The 19,292-nt window shown below is 48.6% G+C and overlaps 1 protein-coding gene across 1 annotated transcript in view; it reads left to right on the forward strand.

Moving 5' to 3' along the window:
• LOC100587174 (periaxin) overlaps positions 1-19,292 on the forward strand; it is a 42,751-nt gene that overhangs the window by 22,925 nt on the left and 534 nt on the right. The window contains 7 exon segments of the mRNA XM_030823181.1: positions 15,163-15,365; positions 15,562-15,749; positions 15,751-16,429; positions 16,431-16,634; positions 16,636-17,309; positions 17,311-19,039; positions 19,041-19,290. Of these exon segments, the coding sequence (XP_030679041.1) occupies positions 15,163-15,365; positions 15,562-15,749; positions 15,751-16,429; positions 16,431-16,634; positions 16,636-17,309; positions 17,311-19,039; positions 19,041-19,290 (3,927 nt within the window).

Raw genomic sequence — 19,292 nt, forward strand, 5'->3', positions numbered from 1 at the left:
TTCGAGGGGTCAAGGTGGGAGGATCAGTTAAGCCCAGGAGCTCAAGACCAGCCTGGGCAACACAGTGAGACTTCGTCTCTACAAAAGGAAAAAAAAATTTTTTTAATTAGCCAAGCATGGTGGTGCATGCCTGTATTCTCAGCTACTTTGGAGGCTGAGGTGGGAGGATCATTTGAGCCTGGGAGGCAGAGGTTGCAGTGAGCCGAGATCGTGCCATGCCACTGCACTACAGCCTGGGTAATAGAGTGAGACCCTGTCTCAGGAAAAAAAAAAACAAAAACAAACAAAAAAAAAACCGGAAAGAAATTGTCAGGTGGCAGAGGGAGTTGAAGTGGAGAAGTCAGAGACAGCCAGGTATGGTGGCTCACGCCTGTAATTCCAACCATTTGGGAGGCTGAGGCAAGTGGATTGCTTGAGTCCAGGAATTCATGACCAGCCTAGGCAACATGGTAAAGCCCTGTCTCTACAAAAAATAGAAAAATTAGGCTGGGTGCAGTGGCTCATGCCTGTAACCCCAGCACTTTGGGAGGTTGAGACAGGAGGATCACCAAAGGTCAGGAGTTTGAGACCAGCCTGGCCAACGTGGTGAAACCGTCTCTACTAAAAATACAAAAATTAGTCAGTCATAGTGGTACACGCCTGTAATCTCAGCTACTCAGGAGGCTGAGGCAGGAGAATCGCTTGAACCTGGGAGGCGGAGGTTGCGGTGAGCTGAGCTCGCGCCATTGCACTCCAGCCTGAGAAACAAGAGTGAAACTCCATCTCAAAAACAAACAAAAAAATTAGCCAGGCATAGTGACACATGCCTGTAGTCCCAGCCATTTGGGAGGCTGAGGCAGGAAGATCGTTTGAGCCCAGGATGTGGAGGTTGCAGTGAGTGATGATCGTGGCACTGTACTCCAGCCTGGGTGACAGAGCAAGACCCTGTCAAAAAAAAAAAAAAAAAAAAAGTCATAGACAAGTAGGTCCTGGCCAGGGAAGCCATGTGCAGGTCCAGAGAATTAGGAACAGAGACCAAGAGAAGGCAGAAGCTTGACTGTAGGTAGAGGGGGAAGGAACAATTCTATCCAGCGATGAGGAGTGGTGAGGAGACAGAGAATGAATAGACCAGTGAGTCCTAGACCTCTATCCTTCCTCCTGCCTTTCAGTTCCAGTCCTTACAAGAAACTCCTTTGTACTTGAGCTAAATTGGGTGGGCTTCTGTGGCCCAATGAGCCTGACTCTACTGTGTTATCTTGGCAAGTCCCTGCCCCTCTCTGAGCCTCGGTCTGACTAGATTATCTCTAAAGTCGTCTCCAGGTCAGTGTTCTTTCTGAACACTGTGTAGAGGGGATGGTTTTTAGGTTGTTGGCACCTGAGTTCAGTATTAGTTACAGAGTGCCCCTGACATCCTGGCTCCCAAAATAGTGTGGTGGCTGGTTAAAGAGCCTGTTAGAGGATCCAACACCCACCTGGCTTTGAACCTGAGACCCGCTGATACAATTCGACTCCTCCTTCGATTGTATCTTTTGTTGGATCACAAAAGAACTGAGGAACCAGGGCTGGTGCTTCTCCAGTGTCTTTTGGCTGCTGAATGCCCTACCCGCCCCCTTAATACTTTTCTGGACCCACTTCAGCATTTCAGAAGATTTCAGTGCCAAGTCTGCTCTAAAAAAAAGTGCCACTCCAGGAAGAATTTGAACAAAAAAAGTTTCCTTCTTTGGTATTAAGATTTCCTGCCTTCCAGCTGTTTGGCTCTGAGCCTGTGCCCTGCCTTCATCCTCCTCAGCTAACAGCTATGTTGATAATAATACTCCCTTGCTTTTGTATGGTGTTTTGCACTTTTCAGAGTATTTTAACACTTATCTTATTTGATTAAAAAAACTCAGGCAGGATGGACAAGAAGGAGAGGCAGAGGATAATACCTGGATAATATCTATAACTTCTCCCATTCCCTCTACCCCCTTAAGACAATTTATTTTAAAAGAATGTAAAAAAAATTATTCCTACGCCTTTTTTTAAAAACAGGTGGAATTTTTTTTTTTTTTTTTTTTTTTTTTGAGACAGAGTCTCTGTCACCCAGGCTGGAGTGCAGTGGCACAATCTCAGCTCACTACAACCTCCGCCTCCCAGGTTCAAACGATTTTCCTGCCTCAACCACCTGAGTAGCTGGGATCACAGGTGTGCACCACCCTGCCCAGCTAATTTTTTAAAAATTATTTTTAGTAGAAATGGGGTTTCACCATGTTGGCCAGGCTGGTCTCGAACTCCTGACCTCAGGTGATCTGCCCGCCTCAGCCTCCCAGGGTGCTGGGATTACAGGTGTGAGCCACTGTGCCGGCCTAATATAAGGTGGAAATATTGAGATTAAACTTGATTAAGTGACTTGCCCAAGGTCAAAGAGCAGGTTGATGGCTGAGTAGGATCTATAAGACTTACAATCAAGGATCATGCTTGGCCGGGTGGTGGCTCACGCCTGTAATCCCAGCACTTTCGGAGGCCGAGGCAGGCGGATCACGAGGTCAGGAGATTGAGACCATCCTGGCTAACACGGTGAAACCTCGTCTTCACTAAAAATACAAAAAATTAGCCAGGCATGGTGGCGGGCGCCTGTAGTCCCAGCTACTTGGGAGGCTGAGGCAGGAGAATGGCGTGAACCCGGGAGGCGGAGCTTGCAGTGAGCTGAGATCACACCACCGCACTCCAGCCTGGGTGACAGAGCGAGATTCCATCTCAAAAAATAACAATAAATAAATAATTTTTTTAAAAAAGGATCACACTTAATGTTTATAGTCATTTTCTCAAGACCTGCCTAACCCTATTTTGCACACTGCTAGTCAAGGCAAGGGACCTTGAAGAAAATTCGTGTTCTTGACATGTATGCCCCTTTGGTACTGCAGGGATCATTCATAATCTTAACCTGTACCCTCTACAGAGACTTAGCTGTCCCACAGTGGCTTGTGAAGTACCAGGAGGTCACAGAAGTAAGCTAGGTTGGATGTAAGGCTTTCATTACTGTTCCTTGGGTAGTAGCAAGAATAAATTCTGTTGGAAAACACTGTTTTCTTGTTTTTGTTACAGAACACTTGGCAGAAGACAGAAAAGGTTGAGAACCATCAGTCTATCCCTCTCTCGGTATCTCTAAAAAAAAGGAAGCAGGGCCAGGTGCGGTGGCTCACGCCTGTAATCCCAGCACTTTGGGAGGCCAAGGTGGGTGGATCACTTGAAGTCAGGAGTTCAAGACTGGCCTGGCCCACATGGTGAAACCCTGTCTCTACTAAAAATACAAAAATTAGCTGGGTGTGGTGGTGCATGCCTGTAATCCCAGCTATTCGGGAGGCTGAGGCAGGAAAATCGCTTGAACCCGGTAGGTGGAGGTTGCGGTGAGCTGAGATTGCACCACTGTGCTCCATCCTGGGTGACAGAGCGAGACTCCATCTCAAACAAACAAACAAAAAAAGGAAGCAGAGGTAATAGTCTCTTTCTCTCCTCCCTCCCTAAACTCTACTCTGCAGCAAGGACATCCTTCCCTGGCCCCTCTGTTTTGGGCCTCCTTGCCAACTGCGCTCATCGCTGCATTCCCACCTGGTCATTCCAGAGCCCATCCCTCTCAGCTACAACATGGAGTCAAGTTATCTTGGGAGGCAAGCAGTAAGCTCTCCATAACACAGTTCTAATAGCTGGGGACAGGTGAGGAAGCAGAAGGGAGTAGCAGCTCTCCCTGTGCTTGCTCCAGAGTCGGCACTCACCCCTTGCTCAGTGCCCCAGCTGAAAGCTTAGTGGGCAGCTCTTATGGTATCACCCAGCACAACAACTGTAGATGCACAGCTGTGAAGTTAGTAATTGCAGTTAGCTCATCTGATGGCCAGGGCAACACTGTGTCAGTCCGGGTGAAGACAAGAAAACAGAAATGATTGGAATTTCGAACAGAGGGAATTGGTGTCAGAGAACTGGTTAGAAATCTGTTAGAAAGCCTGAAGGAGCAAAACTGGTAAAGTTGGGTAGACTAGAGATTAATAGATGCAAGAAGTTCTAACACTCCAAGGCCTGGAGAATCAAAAGGGAAAGTGTCGCTAGACCCCAAAGTGCACTTGTTGCTAACACTACTGAAGCACTGCTTTTGCAATTATGCTAACAGAATTGCCAGAGGTCACTGGGGCCTGCAGCTACCCACTGCTGCCCCTCCATACCACCAACACTGCTGGATCCTGGCAAGGAACCCACCACCACCACTGCTGGAAAGGCTGAAGGTCTCCAAGCCCATAACCACCAGCTGCTGCCAGAGTGTCCAGCAGAAGCAAAGAGAACAATGGCTTCACCTTTCCTCCCAGCATCCCCTTCCCAGGCACACAATTTCCCACCTGTACTTCCCATTGACCAAATATGACAGGAAGCCAGCTGGCAAGAAGTGTTTGGGGAATGTAGTTTTCAGGGTCCAGCATGGGAAAGATAGAGTGGAGCTCAAAGCAAATAGGCAAATGACTAGTGCAAATACTATTGAACCTTTCAGCTGATGTGGGTACCTTAAAGGCCATATGTATTGGACATTAGTTGAAACATTCAATAGTATTTGCACTCATCATTTGCTTTATTTCTCCATTTTTCCCTTTCTATTTAACAGTAGGCCCTCGTTTCCTTTCCAGGATTCATGTATTTCCAGGAAGGTAACTCCCTTGGGTAGAGCAGGGCTGAGCCAAATCAGGGGACTCGATCCACTGGCCAGAATGATGGGTCAGAGTGGTCACGTGAACTCAGCCAGTCCACTCAGAATGAATCTCAGGATTTATGCTGGGAAGGCGGGCACATGGACTCCCTCTTACTTACTAATCACAAATAAGAAAACATGCAGGCCTTGGGAGCTGTTGACAATCCTATTGGGACAATAAAGGGAATGAAAACCAAGAAGAAAGAGTAGCCTGGATGACTAGAAGTTTTTTTTTTTTTTTTGGCACATATGTAACTTACATGCTGTAGCCACTGCTTAGAGCTCCAGTACAGTTGATTGGGCTCATACTCCTCTGGGTATCTATTATCTATCAGAAAGCAAAACTGGAGCCAGGAGCAGTGCTCAGGCCTGTAATCCCAGCACTTTGGAAGGCTGAGGGTGGAGGATCACTTAAGCCCAGGAGTTTTGAGACTCGCCTGGGCAACATAGTGAGACCCTGTCTCATAAAACAAACAAAAACAAAACAAAACAAAAAACCAACAACAAAAAAAACAAATAAGAACAACAACAAAAAAGCAAAACCAAGCAAGACCAATTTACAAGCATCATGGAAAACTCTGGAAGAGAAAGAAAGTTCTTTCCCATTGTCACATCCTAGATAGTGGCTTTTAAATATTTTTTACTGTACTCTCAAGAGTAAATAGTTTTTTTTTTTTTAAAGACAGTCTCACTCTGTCACCCAGGCTGGAGTGTGGTGGTGCAATCTTGGCTCACTGCAACCTCCACCTCCTGGGTTCAAGTGATCCTTGTACCTCAGCCTCCCAAGTAGCTGGAATTACAGGTGTATGCCACCATACCTAGCTAATTTTTGTATTTTGAGTGGACATGAAGTTTCTCCATGTTGGCCAGGATGGTCTTGAACTCCTGGCCTCAAGTGATCTGCCCGCCTCGGCCTCCCAAAGTGTTGGGATTACAGGCGTGAGCCACCATGCCCAGCAGATAAATAGATTTTACACTGTAGCCAGTACACATGTGTATGTGTATATGATTGAAACAAAAAGTTTCATAGTAATTTTCACAGTACCCTTGCTATGTACAATTAATTCAAATTTTCAATTCCATTCCATTTTAAAAATAAAAGCTAGTTACAAACTTCTAAATAATCTCATGATCTATTAATGATTTATGACCTGCAATCATATTTGAAACACATTGTCCTATACCATGCCATTATCAATTGCTGTAAAACATAACTCTTGATTGTAAGCATCCTAACCTTTACTAACTTTTCTGCTTCTTTACCCATACTCTCTGTCTTCCTTTACTCTGAGGGAAAGCCACAGTGTCCCAGCCCCTATCAGAGGCCAACCTCTCCCCTGACCTGTGCTCAGGATCCCAAGAACTTAACCTCTGCAGATACTCTCTGATTTGCATTGTCAATTTCTTCTGTCTACTGGAATATTTCATTTACTCACTTGCTCTAGAGTCTGTATCTTAAAACCAAAAACAAATCAACAAATAAAACTTCCTCCTTTGGCCCTATTTCAACTCCTGCTTCCTTGAGTCAAACCAGAGTAGACATGACTGAATGGGACAGGAAGCTGAACAGGGGTGTAGAGGTGAGCTCAGTAGAAGGGATGAGAAGCTTGGCAAGAAGGCAAGTAGTGAGGGTGGAAGGAAGAAGAGAAGGCATCGAGACTGATGTGATTGAACAGAAATCAGAAGTGGATTTTGACCCCAGAACTGCTTTCCTTAAGCCCCTCTCTTGAGCCTCCTTCTGCTCCCTGGCTCCCAAATCTCTGTTGGAGCCTGGACTCTGGAGATGGGTAAGCTTAGGTTCAACACCAGTCCTGCCATTTCTGAGCTGGGTGACTTTGGAGAAATTACACGTCTTCTTTAAATTTTCTCATCTGAAAAAAAAGCTTATCATCTGTAAAATTAATCTAACAAAATCTGTCTCATTGAGTTGGTTTAAGGATTAAATGAGATCAACACATTTTAGCTCTTATTATTATCAAGGCCTTCCCCAGGCCTTATACAAAACCTTACTCTCTATTTAATAATAATTACCATAGTGATCACTTGTTGAAGAATTCCTCTGTGCCAGGCAAGGACCTGACAAACAGAGTTTCCAAGCCAAAAAAGATTCCCTGGTAGCTTCTCAATACAGAGTTTTCTCCCTCTAATAACTTTTTATTTTATTTTATTTTATTATTTATTTGAGACGGAGTTTTGCTCTTGTCTCCCAGACTGGAGTGCAGTGGCGCCATCTTGGCTCACTGCAACCTCCGCCTTCCAGGTTCAAGTGATTTTCCTGCCTCCGCCTCCCAAGTAGCTGGTATTACAGGTGCCCACCACCCCACCCAGCTAATTTTTGTATTTTTAGTTGAGATGGAGTTTCACCATGTTGGCCATGCTGGCCCTGAACTCCTGACCTCAGGTGATCTGCCTGCCTCGGCCTCCTAAAGTACTGGGATTACAGGCATGAGCCACCATGCCTGGCCTCCCTCTAATAACTTAATGAACATTATATTATGGAATGCCTACCATGCACTAGAGAGTGGACTGGCTTACTTGCATTCATTCATTCATTCAATGTTGTTGTTTAGGTACCTATTGTTAATTAAGTACCTATTATGGTACCAGGCACTTACTAGGGGCTGATAGTACCATCATACACTTAGCCCTGAACCTTGAAGGACTTACAGTCTAGCCACAGTGTAAGTGCTATGTAATGAGGGTATGCATTTGAGGTGTTCTTTCCTTGTGGCTTCCTTGTACTAGGCAACCCCACCTTTGGCTTCACACCCTGTGACTGACCATGGTTCTGATTCTCATTTTTTTTTGGCTTGGCCTTGGAACCCCATCTTCAGGACACACTTTTGAGTTCTCGCTCCCCATGTGACCAAGAGGATTAAGAGACGAGGTAACTTTTGCATTCCCATTCTCTCCCTGCCTGGAGCCCCCTCCAGAGGAAAGGAATTTAGCAGACATACAAAAGGTAGATGGATAGCTGGTCTGGATTTTAAACAATCACACTTTTAATACTTCTCTGTCTTAATTCACTCATAGTCCTCTAATTGCCAAATCCAACTGATTCTTTGACCCTTTGCAGATCTTTTTTTTTTGGGGGGATGAAATCTTGCTCTGTCAACCAGGCTGGAGTACAGTGGTGTGATCTCAGCTCACTGCAACCTCCGCCTCCGGGGTTCAAGCGATTCTCCTGCCTCAGCCTCCCGAGTAGCTGGGACTACAAGCGCCCACCACCACACCCAGCTAATTTTTGTATTTTTAGTAGAGATGGGGTTTCACCATGTTGGCCAGGCTGGTCTCAAACTCCTGACCTCGTGATCTGCCTGCCTTGGCCTCCCAAAGGCATGAGTCACTGTGCCTGGCCGAACTTTTGCAGATCTTTTGTCTCTTTCTCTCTTTGTGGTATTACATACAACTTTCTTTGCATCTTTCACCTCTCTAGTTCAAAGAGGTTAAGTAAATGGAATGGGCACTCAAACTCAATTCAGGCTAACTTCAAAGCACATGCTACAGACAATATTCCATGCTGCTTCCCAAAGTAGACCGATAGTCTAGACCTATGCTGTCTAATATGCAGTCATTAGCTACATGCTATGGTTTGAATGTCCCTCCAAAACTCAAGTTGAAATTTAATTGCTATTTTAACAATGTCGAGAGGTGGAACACTTAAGAGGTGATGAGGTCACGAGGGCTCTGCCCTCATAAGTGGATTAATGCATGGGAATGGGTTAGTTATGGAGGGAGTAGACTCAGATAAAACGATGCGTTTGGCCCCCCCTCCCTCTCTCACATGCACACTTCCTCACCATGTGTTACCTTCTGCCATGTTATGGTGTGGCAAGAAGGCCCTCGCCAGATGTCGAGCAAATGCTGGTGCCATGCTCTTGGGCTTTCCAGCCTCCAGAACCATCAGCCAAATAAATTTCCTTTGTTTATAAATTACCCAGTCTTTGGTATTTTGTTATAGCAGCAGAAAACTAACTTAAGATACTACCTGTAGCTATTTCAATTTAAACCAAATGAAATTAAAAATTCAATTTCTTGTTTGCACTAACCATCTTTCAAATGCTCAGCAGCCACATGTGGCTAGTGGCTACTATATTGAATAGCACAGATATAAAGCATTTCTACCACTGCAGAAAGCTCTGTTGGATAGTGTTGGTTAGATAAAGGTTCTGTCCTCTGACCTCTTTACCCTCTTTACCCTCTTTTCCTTTATTTATTCTCAGGAAGTGGACAGACATTGTTTAGTCTGCCTAATCCTTTACTCCTACTTTTCTGAGAAGTGTTACTCTATCCTCTACCCTCCAGCATATCTTCATTCATAGAGTTACAGTGGATACAACCATGTTTATGCATGACCCTGTCCCCCTTTCCATAACGTTACTTGATTCAGTGGTGGACATTTGACCACAGCTAGCTCTAACAAGAGCTCTTCCTCCCAGAAGTTTGAAATTGAGCCTAAGAATCTAGTCACCCGGATGATTTTTTGAATGGAGGCGACTTGGGACTCATTGGTTACCATGTTTTATATGACATGGATTGGGAAAACTGGTCTTCAGAATGATAAAGCAATGACAAAATGCTTACACATATTGGGGAAAGTTGGATCTAGGTGTTCAAAGGATGTCAGGCTGTCTCCCTCTCTTTGTCTGAATTCTGCCTTCCTCTGTGATGCCTTCCTTCTCAGAAAGGCTCTTTCCATGAAGCAAGAATAATGGCTGCCCTCAGTTCCTCATAGCTCAAGATCTCCAGAAGAAAAATCCTGTCTTTCCTATATATTTCAAATCTTTAGGAGGGCTTTGCTTAGCTTAGTTTGGGTGATGTGCCCATCTCTTCAAAAACTGTGATCTGTTTTAGCAAGGTTTCCTAGAAAACAAAGCCAGAAGAAGGGATTAAGTGCTAAAGCTTTACATGAGGGGCACAGCCCTGGAGTAGTGAGAATTAGGGATAAGAGAAAGTGGGAAAAGATGAGAAGCAAGGGAAGGAAATGTTTGCTGGCTACTTCACAACGAGCTGTAGCTAGTCTCTTGACAGGCGCACCCACTTGGCCATGAAGAATGTCTCTCTAGACAGGTTGTATGCAGAAATTTTATCTTGACACAGCTCATTAGAGGAAGGAAGGGAAAAGTGGATTGTTATTGCCAGCTCCTTCCTGTCTCCCATTGATCAGTTTGCTCTGTGGGTAGCTAAATCCTCTGTAGTAGGTTGCTTCATTGGCTCCTTCAGCAGCTGCTCAGGAAGCCAAATCCCACGCTCTGTGAGGTGGTGTTTCATCAGGGTCTGGAAGTTGCAGGAGAAGCTATAGACTCCATGTTTGTAACTTGATGGCCTCAAGCAACAGAACTGTGAGACCTTGCTTAAAGATTTGGTCAGCTATGTCTGTTGTTGAGGTGGACCAAGTGGCTAATTGTCTGGGAGCCAAATTACCCTGAGAGGCTATGAGGAGGCACCGGGCCAAGATATGGGAGATCGTTGATTGGTCAGACTGGGTTATGTTCCTACTCCTGTGGCTAATGGGGTACAGAAGATGTGCTATGGTAGGATGCATCCTGTCCTCTTTCCCCTCATGTTAGTTCAGATTCTCAGGAAATCAAGCGCCAAGACAGAATAAAATGCAAGAAATTTATTATGAAAAACACCTGTGAGAGGAAATGGAGGGGGAAGACTGAGAGAGCCATCGCACAGTGACGCAGGCCTGACCCTGAGTGAAGGACAGAGGGAAGGTGTTCAAGGTGGAAGTGTCTCAGACTGCAGTGAAGTTCTAAGGAAAGTTTGGCAAGGCCATTGAGGAGTTCTTGAGTCAAAGTCACCCATCAGAAGAGTATCACTTATCCCAGGAACAGTCCTGTCCTAAAATCCCCGTTGGGCTCAGTTATTGGCTATGAGCAGCGTATGGGAAGTAAGACCTCGGAGTAAAGGGCAATGGATTTCAAAGCTCAGGATGGATTTCAGAACTCAGCAGCTGGACTGTTGGTAAATTACAATTTCCCCAGTCAGAGATCTGAGAAGCACATTCTCATGGCCACACACCCTCCCAGCCTAGCCAATATAGAGATGAAGAAGGATAAATTCTACAACCTTAAAAAAAAAAAAAAAGTAGGCTGGGCGCAGTGGCTCACGCCTATAATCTCAGCACTTTGGGAGGCTGAGGCAGGGGGGCAGATCACCTGAGGTCAGGAGTTCAAGACCAGCCTGGCCAACATGGTGAAACCCGTCTTTACTAAAAATACAAAAAATTAGCTGGGTGTGGTGGTGGGCACCTGTAATCCCAGCTACTTGGGAGGCTAAGGCAGGAGAATAGCTTGAACCTGGGAGGCAGAGGTTGCAGTGAGCTGAGATCACACCACTACACTCTAGCTTGGATGACAAGAGCGAAACTCTGTCTCAAAAGAAAAAAAAGTAGAGTGCCATAACCAGTTCAAAGGGCAAGGGGTATTCAGCAGGCAACACAACAAATGTTCACCCCACAGCTTACAATGTGCCACTTGTAATTCAAACTCTATATATCCAAACCTGAACTCATGACTTCTCCATACCCTGACTCTTCGTCTGAAGACTACCATCTTCCCAGGTGTGACACATGGGAGTCATATTAAACACCTTAATTTGGCTGGGAACAGTGGCTCACGCCTGTAATCCCAGCACTTTGGGAGGCCGAGGCGGGTGGATCACGAGGTCAGGAGATCGAGACCTTCCTGGCTAACACGGTGAAACCCACCCCGTCTCTACTAAAAAAATACAAAAATGTTAGCCGAGCGTGGTCGCTGGCGCCTGTAGTCCCAGCTACTCGGGAGGCTGCGGCAGGAGAATGGCGTGAACCTGTGAGGCGGAGTTTGCAGTGAGCTGAGATTGCGCCACTGCACTCCAGCCTGGGCGACATAATGAGACTCCGTCTCAAAAAAAAAAAAAAACCTTAATGTTCTTTTTCCGCAACCCCTCAATAGCCAGTCAATGGTCAAGTCCTTACAATCTTTCCTTGGCAATATCACCTCAGCATTTGTATCCTCTTCCCTCCATTCTCATTGCTGATGATGTGTTCAGGCCCTCACCCTCATTATATATCTAGCCTAAACTATTGTGGAAGTCTCCACATGGTCATTCTGCCACTCTATTCCATCTTACTGTCTTTTCTAGATTGCTTTTAAGCATAGTTTTGATCATGTCACTATCTTTTGTAAAACCTTCTACCACTGGGAATGTAAAATGGTATGATGCTATGGAAAACAGTATGGTTGGCTCCTCAAAAAAAAAAAATTAAACATAGAATTGCCATATAATCCAGCAATTTCACTTCTGGGTATATACCCCCAATAATCGAAAGCAGGGACTCCAACAGATATTTGTGTACTAATGTCCACAGAAGCATCATTCACAGTGGCCAAAAGTGAAAGTAGAATGGTGGTTACCAGAGGCTGGGGAAAAGAGGATAGGGAATAAGCATTTAATGTATACAGAGTTTCAGTATGGGGTAATGACAAATTCTGCTGATGGATGCACAACAACGTGAACAGGCTTAATGTCACTGAAATGTATACTTAAAGATGGTTAAATTTAGGCCAGGGGTGGTGGCTTACATCTGTAATCCCAGCACTTTGGGAGGCCAAGGCAGGTGGATCACCTGAGGTCAGGAGTTTCAGACCAGCCTGATCAATATGATGAAACCCTGTCTCTACTAAAAATACAAAAATTAGCCGTGCCTGGTAGCACGCGCCTGTAATCCCAGCTACTCGGTAGGCTGAGAAAGGAGAATCACTTGAACCCGAGAGGCGGAGGTTGCAGTGAACCTAGATTGCACCATTGCACTCCAGCCTTGGCAACAAGAGCAAAACACCATCTCCTAAAAGAATTAAAAACTAAGATGGTTAAACTTGTTTAAAAGCAAAACAAAAAACTTCTACCACTCACTTCCCGTAGCGGAAAATAAAGCCCAAGAGCCTTAATTTGACCATAATAATGTATCTTTCCATGATTCTTCTTCCATTCCCTCTTACTCTGTGTTTCCTCAACTGATCCCTCGCTTCTTCTATTTGCTTTAGTGGCTGCCTACACGTCTTCCGTAATTCTTCTCATTTTTTAAGACCCAGTTCAAATGTCACATCCTTGCAAATCTTTCCTGAACTCCTTCCACTATTTCATACTAACTGGAAGTAAGCTTTCCCTTTTTGAACTCCAGCAGTACATTAACTGTATCTTTTAGTGCCGCTTTTCTATTTTTTGAGACAGAGTCTTGCTCTGTCACCTAGGCTAGAGTGCAATGGTGTGATCTCAGCTCATTGCAACCTCTGCCTCCCGGGTTCAAGTGATTCTCCTGCCTCAGCCTCCTGAGTAGCTGGGATTAGAGGTGCGTGCCACCACGCCTGGCTAATTTTTGTATTTTTAGTAGAGATGGGGTTTTATCATGTTGATCAGGCTAGTCTCGAACTCCTGATCTCATGATCCGCCCGCCTCAGCCTCCCAAGGTGCTGGGATTACAGGTGTGAGCCACCACGCCTGGCCAGCGCTGCTTTTCTTTTAGGCCAAAGGCACACAGTGAGATAGAGAGGTGTGGCTTAAGGAAGTCCAGCTGGCTGTCTAGACAGGTTCTGTTAAACAGTGCTATAACCTGAAGGAATTTACCATGATACAATAACTGATGTTTAACCTTGCAAACTCAGAAACCTAATTTTAATAGTAAGGAGAAAGTTGAACCATTTCCTGGGGATGGGGGGTGTCTTGTATTTGCCAAGCTCACAGAGACTTTTATATAAAGAGGAATCTAACTGATTAGTTACAATGAAAAATACAATGATCAAAAGAACTAGAATCCTCTAGGTGGCAGATCACTTAATTCTGTCCCTATCGCCAAGACACTTGCTGGGTGAACATAGAGGAAAGCATGTTGATCTTAAGAAGCATTTCTTAGCTGAGGTAGTCTGAGATATTCCCACCCACTACAGAGATGACATGGACAAGGAAATCCTAATGCTCAGTGTGGCTTAACTGAGATGAGGCTTAGAGGGGCAATGGTAGTGCTAGCCTTTGTGACTGCCTTGTTTTGGGCTGTCATGGCTGAGCAAGCCCTTTTGTTCACAGAATCTCTCTCCAAACAGAGTACAGAATGGCTGACAAGATTGATTAGGTTCCATTTATTAAATTACAATCATATTTGCCTTCTTCAGATTCCTCCCATATGCCTTGATCAGAGTTTGTTTTGTTTTTTTGGTCATGTTTGTAAAAAAGGTCTTGGCTTACCCCCATGGATAGCTAATCTCATGGTTGTATTAGTCTGCTTAGCTAGCATGTTATGCTGCAGTAACAACGAAAGCAATCTCAATGGCTTACAACAAAGGTTTATTTATTGTGCACACAACATTACAGGTTACGTGCGTCAGCTGTGGCTCTGCACATCTTCATTCTGGGACCAAAGCTGAAGAGGGAGCTCTATTTAGGACATGCTGCTCTTGTGTCAGAGGAAAGATAATATGGCAAAATCATAAGATAGCTCATAAATTTCTGCTCAGAAGTGGTTCATGCCATTTCTTTCTTTCTTTTTTTGAGACAGAGTCTCACTCTGTCGCCCAGGCTGGAGTGCAGTGGCGTGATCTTTGCTCACTGCAACCTCCGACTCCCGGGTTCAGGCAATTCTCCTGCCTCAGCCTCCTGAGTAGCTGGGATTGGAGGCACCTGCCACTACACCTGGCTATTTTTTTTTATTTTTAGTAGAGACGGGGCTTCACCATCTTGGCCAGGCTGGTCTTGAACTCCTGACCTCATGATCCACCCATCTTGGCCAGGCTGGTCTTGAACTCCTGACCTCATGATCCACCCACCTTGGCCTCCCAAAGTGCTGGGATTACAGGTGTGAGCCACCGCGCCAGGCTGGTTCATGCCATTTCTACTCATATTTCATTGGTCAAAACAAGGCCAAGCTTGACGACATTAGGGTGAGAAGTCTTTCACCCTAATCTCCCAGGGACAGGCCAGATAGCAACGGCTTTAGAAAGGGAAGGGCAGAGGCTATTGATAATAAAGACTATAGCAAGGACTTATATTAGGCTTATATGTATCAGTTGACTGTTATCAGTTATAACATTGACTATTAAAATACTGAAATACTCTAGTACTATCTGGTAAATAGCTGCTATCCCAAACCTCCTGACCACTCCCTTACCCTGGAATCCCCTGGGACCTACTATTCACAAACCAGCAACTGAAGGGTTAACACCTAGCACAGAGGGATACCTCCAGGACCCTAGCTGCATTTCTAATTCTGCTTCATCTATGCTTGAGCACTACTTGGTGTTAAATATACTTAATATCACTCCCTCTATGTAGATTTTTATCTATTTCTGAGGGCAACCCAATTTCCAGGCTCTTGGAAGGAAAAGGACTGCAGCCCATAAGTGTGGTCGATACTTAATTGTAACAATAATCACTAATAATAACTTGTGCTGCTTCATTGTAACTAAATGTACATTTTTGCCTTTCGACTGCCGCTCTAGGGCCTCCGAGAGACCGGCCGGCCAGTCCGCGGGGCTGTTTAACCATTCCGCGGGTCCTAGAAAGCCAGCGGCCCTCGGGCTTGCTTAAAGGGGAGATGCCGGAGTGGATGTGCCCCGACGTCCTGCGAGGGCAGCGCCGAGAGGCGTGTGCCCTGAAGACCCGCCGAACAGCCACTTTTGGCCAGGAATGGTGGCTCACGCCTGTAATCCCAGCACTTTGGGAGGCCAAGGTGGGAGGATCGCTTGGGCCCAGGAGGAGTTCGAGACCAGCCTGGGCAATGTGGCGAGACCACCCCCCACCCCCGTCTCTAAATATATATAAATATATATAAATATATATATATGTATATGAACCACTATTGAGTGCAATGGCAGGCTCTGGGCGAGGTCCAGCCCTAGAGCCCCAACGCGACAACTCGCCGCCCTCTGCAGGAGCTGACGCGGGCGGAGTTGGTGGAAATTATTGTGGAGACGGAGGCGCAGACCGGGGTCAGCGGCATCAACGCAGCGGGCAGCGGCAAAGAGGGAATCTTCGTTCAGGAGCTGCGCGAGGACTCACCCGCCGCCGGGAGCCTCAGCCTGCAGGAAGAACATCCAGAGTCTGTCCCCTGTGAAGAAGAAGATGGTGCCTGGGGCTCTGGGGGTCCCTGCTGACCTGGCCCCTGTTGACGTCGAGTTCTCCTTTCCCAAGCTCTCCCGCCTGCGTCGGGGCCTCAAAGCCGAGGCTGTCAAGGGTCCTGTCCCGGCTGCCCCTGCCCGCCGGCGCCTCCAGCTGCCTCGGCTGCGTGTGGTCGAAGAGGCTCAGGCAGCCTGGCTGGCCGCCGCCACTCCTCCCCCCAGGAAGGCCAAGGTGGAGGCCGAGGTGGCCGCAGGAGCTCGTTTCACAGCCCCTCAGGTGGAGCTGGTTGGGCCCCGGCTGCCAGGGGCCGAGGTGGGTGTCCCCCAGGTCTCAGCCCCCAAGGCTGCCCCCTCAGCAGAGGCAGCTGGTGGCTTTGCCCTCCACCTGCCAACCCTTGGGCTCAGAGCCCCGGTTCCGCCTGCTGTGGAGGCCCCAGCCGTGGGGATCCAGGTCCCCCAGGTGGAGCTGCCTGCCTTGCCCTCACTGCCCACTCTGCCCACACTTCCCTGCCTAGAGACCCGGGAAGGGGCTGTGTCCGTAGTGGTGCCCACCCTGGATGTGGCAGCACCGACTGTGGGGGTGGACCTGGCCTTGCCGGGTGCGGAGGTGGAAGCCCGGGGAGAGGCATCTGAGGTGGCCCTGAAGATGGCCCCGCCTTAGTTTCCCCCGACTTGGGGCTCAAGCAAAGGAAGTTGCTGAAGTCAAGGTAGCCAAGGTCAGCCCTGAGGCCAGGGTGAAAGGTCCCAGACTTCGAATGCCCACCTTTGGGCTTTCCCTCTTGGATCCCCGGCCTGCTGCTCCTGAAGTTGTAGAGAGCAAGCTGAAGCTGCCCACCATCAAGATGCCATCAAGATGGCATCGGAGTGTCAGGACCCGAGGTCAAGGTGCCCAAGGGACCTGAAGTGAAGCTCCCCAAGGCTCCTGAGGTCAAGCTTCCAAAAGTGCCCGAGGCAGCCCTTCCAGAGGTTCGATTTCCAGAGGTGGAGCTCCCCAAGGTGTCAGAGATGAAACTCCCAAAGGTGCCAGAGATGGCTGTGCTGGACGTGCAGCTTCCAGAGGTACAGCTGCCCAAACTGTCAGAGACGAAACTCCCAAAGGTGCCAGAGATGGCTGTGCCGGAGGTGCGGCTTCCAGAGGTACAGCTGCCCAAAGTGTCAGAAATGAAACTCCCAAAGGTGCCAGAGATGGCTGTGCCGGAGGTGTAGCTTCCAGAGGTATAGCTGCCCAAAGTGTCAGAGATGAAACTCCCAGAGGTGTCAGAGGTGGCTGTGCCAGAGGTGCGGCTTCCAGAGGTGCAGCTGCCGAAAGTGCCAGAGATGAAAGTCCCTGAGATGAAGCTTCCAAAGATGCCTGAGATGAAACTTCCTGAGATGAAACTCCCTGAAGTGAAACTCCCAAAGGTGCCCGAGACAGCCGTGCCCGATGTGCACCTCCCGGAAGTGCAGCTCCCAAAAGCCCCAGAGATGAAACTCCCTAAAATGCCCGAGATGGCTGTGCCAGAGGTTCAACTCCCCAAGGTGCAGCTGCCAAGTCTCAGAGATGAAACTCCCCAAGGTGCCTGAAATGGCCGTGCCCGATGTACACATCCCAGAGGTGCAGCTGCCCAAAGTCTCCGAAATGAAAGTCCCTGACATGAAGCTCCCAGAGATAAAACTCCCCAAGGTGCCTGAGACGGCTGTGCCCAATGTGCACCTGCGGAAAGTGTCAGAGATTCGGCTGCCGGAAATGCAAGTGCCGAAGGTTCCCGACGTGCATCTTCCGAAGGCACCAGAGGTGAAGCTGCCCAGGGCTCCAGAGGTGCAGCTAAAGGCCGCCAAGGCAGAACAGGCAGAAGGCATGGAATTTGGCTTCAAGATGCCCAAGATGACCATGCCCAAGCTAGGGAGGGCAGAGTCCCCATCACATGGCAAGCCAGGCGAGGCGGGTGCTGAGGTCTCAGGGAAGCTGGTAACCCTTCCCTGTCTGCAGCCAGAGGTGGATGGTGAGACTCATGTGGGTGTCCCCTCTCTCACTCTGCCCTCAGTGGAGCTAGACCTGCCAGGAGCACTTGGCCTGCAGGGGCAGGTCCCAGCCACTAAAATGGGCAAGGGAGAGCGGGCGGTGGGCCCCGAGGTGGCAGCAGCGGTCAGGGAAGTGGGCTTCCAAGTGCCCTCTGTTGAAACTGTCACTCCACAGCTGCCCGCCGTGGAAATTGAGGAAGGGCGGCTGGAGATGATGGAGATGGAAGTCAAACCCTCTTCCAAGTTCTCCTTACCTAAGTTTGGACTCTGAGGGCCAAAGGTGGCTTAGGCAGAGGCTGAGGGGGCTGGGCGAGCTACCAAGCTGAAGGTATCCAAATTTGCCATCTCACTCCCCAAGGCTCGGGTGGGGGCTGAGGCTGAGGCCAAAGGGGCCGGGGAGGCAGGCCTGCTGTCTGCCCCTGATCTGTCCATCCCACAGCTCAGCCTGGATGCCCACCTGCCCTCAGGCAAGGTAGAGGTGGCAGGGGCCGACCTCAAGTTCAAGGGGCCCAGGTTTGCGCTGCCCAAGTTTGGGGTCAGAGGCCGGGACACTGAGGCAGCACAACTAGTGCCAGGGGTGTCTGAGTTGGAGGGCAAGGGCTGGGGCTGGGATGGGAGGGTGAAGATGCCCAAGCTGAAGATGCCCTCCTTTGGGCTGGCTCGAGGGAAGGAAGCAGAAGTTCAAGGTGAGCGTGCCACCCCAGGGGAAAAGGCTGAGTACACTGCTGTGCAGCTTAAGATCCCCGAGGTGGAGCTGGTCACGCTGAGCACCCAGGAGGAAGGGAGGGCAGAGGGGGCTGTGGCCATCAGTGGAATGCAGCTGTCAGGCCTGAAGGTGTCCACAGCCAGGCAGGTGGTCACTGAGAGCCATGAGGCGGGGCTGAGGATACCTCCACTGGGCATCTCCCTGCCACAGGTGGAGCTGACCGGCTTTGGGGAGGCAGGTACCCCAGGGCAGCAGGCTGAGAGTACAGTCCCTTCAGCAGAGGGCACAGCAGGCTACAGGGTTCAGGTGCCACAGGTGACCCTGTCTCTGCCTGGAGCCCAGGTTGCAGGTGGGGAGCTGCTGGTGGGTGAGGGTGTCTTCAAGATGCCCACCGTGACAGTGCCCCAGCTTGAGCTGGACGTGGGGCTAAGCTGAGAGGCACAGGCGGGCGAGGCGGCCACAGGCAAGGGTGGGCTGAGGCTGAAGTTCCCCACACCGGGGGCCGGAGCTAGGGTCGGGGGCGAGGGTGCTGAGGAGCAGCCCCCAGGGGCTTGAGCGTACCTTCCACCTCTCACTGCCCGACGTGGAGCTCTCACCACCTGGGGGCAACCACGCTGAGTACCAGGTGGCAGAGGGGGAGGGAGAGGCCAGACACAAGCTCAAGGTGCGGCTGCCCCGGTTTGGCCTGGCGCAGGCCAAGGAGGGGGCCGAGGAGGGTGAGAAGGCCAAGAGCCCTAAACTCAGGCTGCCCCGAGTGGGCTTCAGCCAAAGTGAGATGGTCACTGGGGAAGGCTCCCCAGCCCCG

The sequence above is a fragment of the Nomascus leucogenys genome, chromosome 12 (assembly GCF_006542625.1).
Source record: "Nomascus leucogenys isolate Asia chromosome 12, Asia_NLE_v1, whole genome shotgun sequence".
Lineage (NCBI taxonomy): Eukaryota > Metazoa > Chordata > Mammalia > Primates > Hylobatidae > Nomascus > Nomascus leucogenys.